The following is a 3,558-nucleotide window of genomic DNA, read 5'->3' as shown; positions in this document are numbered from 1 at the left end:
TAGCTTTTTAGAACACCCCTCTGTCCCCTTCTCATTATATCGCTCCTGACCTGTGGGCTGTGTCCCTGATCTTGGTCTATTAATTAAGTTACACACATATTTTGTCCAATAGACTCACTAGTGGATAATAGTGGAGGGGATAATTCAGTTCAGAAATCCACTGTAGATATGTAGATGATAGACGTCCTAAAGTGTGCCTTTATTAGAGTGAAATCCAAATATTTCTCAAGAATCAACCTCGAGATGTTTTTGAACTACATTTGTATAATTGTATATCTTTAAAGTTTTAACGATTATATCGCTCCTGACCTGTGGGCTGTGTCCCTGATCTTGGTCTATTAATTAAGTTACACACATATTTTGTCCAATAGACTCACTAGGATAGTGGAGGGGATAATTCATTCAGAAATCCACTGTAGATATGTATGTAGATGATAGACGTCCTAAAGCGTGCCTTTATTAGAGTGAAATCCAAATATTTCTCAAGAATCGACCTCAAGATGTTTTTGATCTACATATGTATAATTGTATATCTTTAAAGTTTAAACCTCTCTACCTCTACAAAGTTTGAGCCATTTAGACCGAAAGCTAGAGTCCTGAGAAACGAGATCTCTTTTTGAGCTTTTTCGAACTTTGGCCCTGAATAACGGCTAAACCGTACATTTCTCGAGACTTGAGCTAGGGACACTTTAGGTTTACAGATCTACATCTTAAAAAGAACCTCTCTGCAAAATTAGAGCGACTTGGGCCGAAAGCTTAAGCCCTGAGAAACGCCAACTCTTCAAGCTTTTTCGAAACTTTGGTCCACTTGAAAGAAAACCCTTCAGGCATTAATCTCGTCTAGTCTAGTCTAATAGAGAGATAGGTCGATACATAATTACACCTTATATTGATATAGGAAAATGACATAATGCAAACATAATGATACATAGGAAAATAAATAAAATAATGTACATAAAGATGTACATAAGACAATGACATAATATTAACACAATGTAAGGTAAGATAGGTGTAACTTGGAACAGGTAGATAAAATATTTCATGTTCAGGTACAATATACATATACTTAGTCATAAAGCCGGTGTAGGTACTATCTACTTGGATTATAATACACATCATTGGAAGAAAAAATAATATTTTTAGGTGTATACCTATGTATGTCTCCTACACAGTACATACCTATTTGTTTAATATCAAACTAAGTTTTATTTCATTTACTATAGAAAACTATAGTAACAAATAAGTTGGATGTTACCCACTTTCTTTCTAGGGGCTGGCGTTTGCTGCGCCGGCCACTTCTGCCTCCATATATTCATGACTCATGCTGCTACTATTGCTACTATTCAGGTCTATTAATGTTTTATTCATGTCATCTTTTTTCTTCTTTTCTACAGTCTTTACTTCCGCTTCATCTTTTTTCTGAAATTGATAATTTTCATTGTTAATTTCGTATCTTGAGTAGTTTCTGTCTTGCCGGAATACTTCGTAACCAACTAGTCCCAGTGGTCTGTCTCTCTTTTCTCTCTCTTCTCCATCTTTCACTGCTTGTATTGGTGTGCATATCTTTTTCTCTTGTTGTTGTACTTCCTTAGGTGACCCATTAACATTTCTTCTTCTCTTCGGGTTTTCCGTCTGTTTTCTTATTCTCGGTTCCATTCCAATCCTTCTTCTTGCTTGAGCAGTGGGTCGATATGGTTCAAATGTTCGTGATCTTATTGTTGGGTTTTGGTGTCCGCTTTGTCTCATCTCGGGAAAAACTTCATTGTAGTTTTCAAATACCTGGAATCGATTACTCGTTATCACAGAGAACATGTCTCTTTCATTTGACTTTGGTAGCATTGATGTTGCCTCCATGACACTTAGGTTTTGGAAAGCCATCAGTTCCTTGATTGACTTTTGCCTCTTCTTCTCAGGACACTCTGCACTATCCGCTTTATGATTTCCTTTACAGTTAATACAGGATTCAGTTAGGTTACATTCATGTGGTTCATCCTTACTCCCACACACCTTGCATACTTTATTTCCTCTACATTGACTGATTGTATGATTATATCTGAAGCACCGATAACATTGGATGATAGGGGGCATAAAGGGTTCACATGCCAATCTCACTCCCCACAAGTATACAGCTGCTGGGAACTGTGATCCCTGAAAGAAGATTTTCACTGACTGACTCTCGCCAAAAGTTATTTTTCCATCTCTGAACATTCTTCTTTTCATCCTCTTCACACTCAGTATTTTGTATTCTCCGCTGTCTATTTCTTCCTTTAATTCCTCTTCAGTATATTCAACATCAACATTTCGGATTACAGCAGCACGCGAAATGAATGAGAAAGGAACAAATACCTCATGGTCTTTCTTCAGATCTTCACTTTCCACTAGTTTGTTTGCAGTCTGGGCATCTCTACAGATAGCAATTATTCTGTTTCTTCCTATCTTTTTGGTTTCAATGATGTCTCCACCAACTTTCATTTTTCTGTATATAATATCTGCTACTTTCAGTTGACTAATGCTAGGTCTTTGTTCGGGATTTCTTTTCTTCTGTATGATGACTCGATATACTTCAATTCTTACCCCTTCTTCATAAAGAATCTTCTCAAAGTCTCGTTTACGTCGATCCAAAGGGAATCGTCCACCTGGCTCATCTTCATCCCCCATCTTCTCACTCCAAATTTCAAAGTACTATCTCGGTTGAGATAGTACTTTGAAAGTGCTCCACTCGAACCTAGATTTTAGGTCTCCGGAATCGGGCTAGTAACTGATAATTTATATTGTTTATTTAAAATTAATTCACTTTAATATTTCCAAATAATAGTTTAAATAACACTACAAGGAAAAATACGTGCTTCACTCACAACACTTAGAATCGATGGGCCCAGTTTCATTGACTTCCTGGACTTGCTGCTTAATTTTTCTGTATTTTTCTCACTTAATTTTAGTAAATAACATAATTTTTGTACAAGGGTTACAAGGGCTTATTGTTTGAAAATCCATTTTAAAAAGCATTTAAAAAACCATTTTCAAAATGTACATTTTGCATTTTACATTTCAAATTGGTTTTTTAAAAGCATTTTACATTTTGCATTTCAAATTGGTTTTCTAGAGGCATTTTACATTTTGCATTTCAAATTGGTTTTCAAAAGCATTTTGCACATCTCTGCTAGGTAGGTACTTTGGACCTTGGAATCTTTTGGAAGTTAGATACCTACATAGACTTCCAAATTTCTGTAGACCCAACTTACAAATTTAAATGCAAAGTACAGGTACATGGGTATTTTGGACTTAAGGAACATGGACGTTAGGTAGGTAGGTAGGAAGGTACTTTGGACCTTGAGAAATTTGGAAGTTAGGTCTTCAGAAATTTGGAAGTTTGGTACATAGGTATACTTTGAGCTTAAGAAATTTGGAACTTAGGTACATACCTTTAGGCACTTTGGACTTGGAAATCTGAAAGTTAGGTACTTACACCTTGGTATTAGGTATGTGCGGAAGTTAGTGATCTATAGACCAAATTACCTATCTTGAAATTTAAAGGAATCAAAATGTCTAATAGTATCT

General features: G+C 35.9%; 1 protein-coding gene across 1 annotated transcript; it reads right to left on the bottom strand.

The window, feature by feature from the left end:
* Positions 1–1,266: 1,266 nt before the first annotated feature.
* On the bottom strand, positions 1,267–2,658 carry LOC108252202. The gene is made up of 2 exons (XM_017443438.1): positions 1,780–2,658; positions 1,267–1,419 (listed from the first exon to the last, which is right to left on the bottom strand). Exons 1-2 carry the CDS (start codon positions 2,656–2,658, stop codon positions 1,267–1,269), a joined length of 1,032 nt encoding a protein of 343 aa, XP_017298927.1.
* Positions 2,659–3,558: the final 900 nt, after the last annotated feature.

The sequence above is a fragment of the Diaphorina citri genome, unplaced genomic scaffold (genome assembly GCF_000475195.1).
Source record: "Diaphorina citri unplaced genomic scaffold, Diaci psyllid genome assembly version 1.1 scaffold335, whole genome shotgun sequence".
Lineage (NCBI taxonomy): Eukaryota > Metazoa > Arthropoda > Insecta > Hemiptera > Psyllidae > Diaphorina > Diaphorina citri.
This window is presented reverse-complemented; position numbering and strand designations above follow the sequence as displayed.

Coding starts and splice junctions, on each gene's coding strand:
- LOC108252202 (XM_017443438.1), bottom strand. CDS start 2,658: ATGGGGGATGAAGATGAGCCAGGTGGACGATTCCCTTTGGATCGACGT. Junction 1,420..1,779: donor TAACGAGTAATCGATTCCAG/GTATTTGAAAAC, acceptor TATCAATTTCAG/AAAAAAGATGAAGCGGAAGT.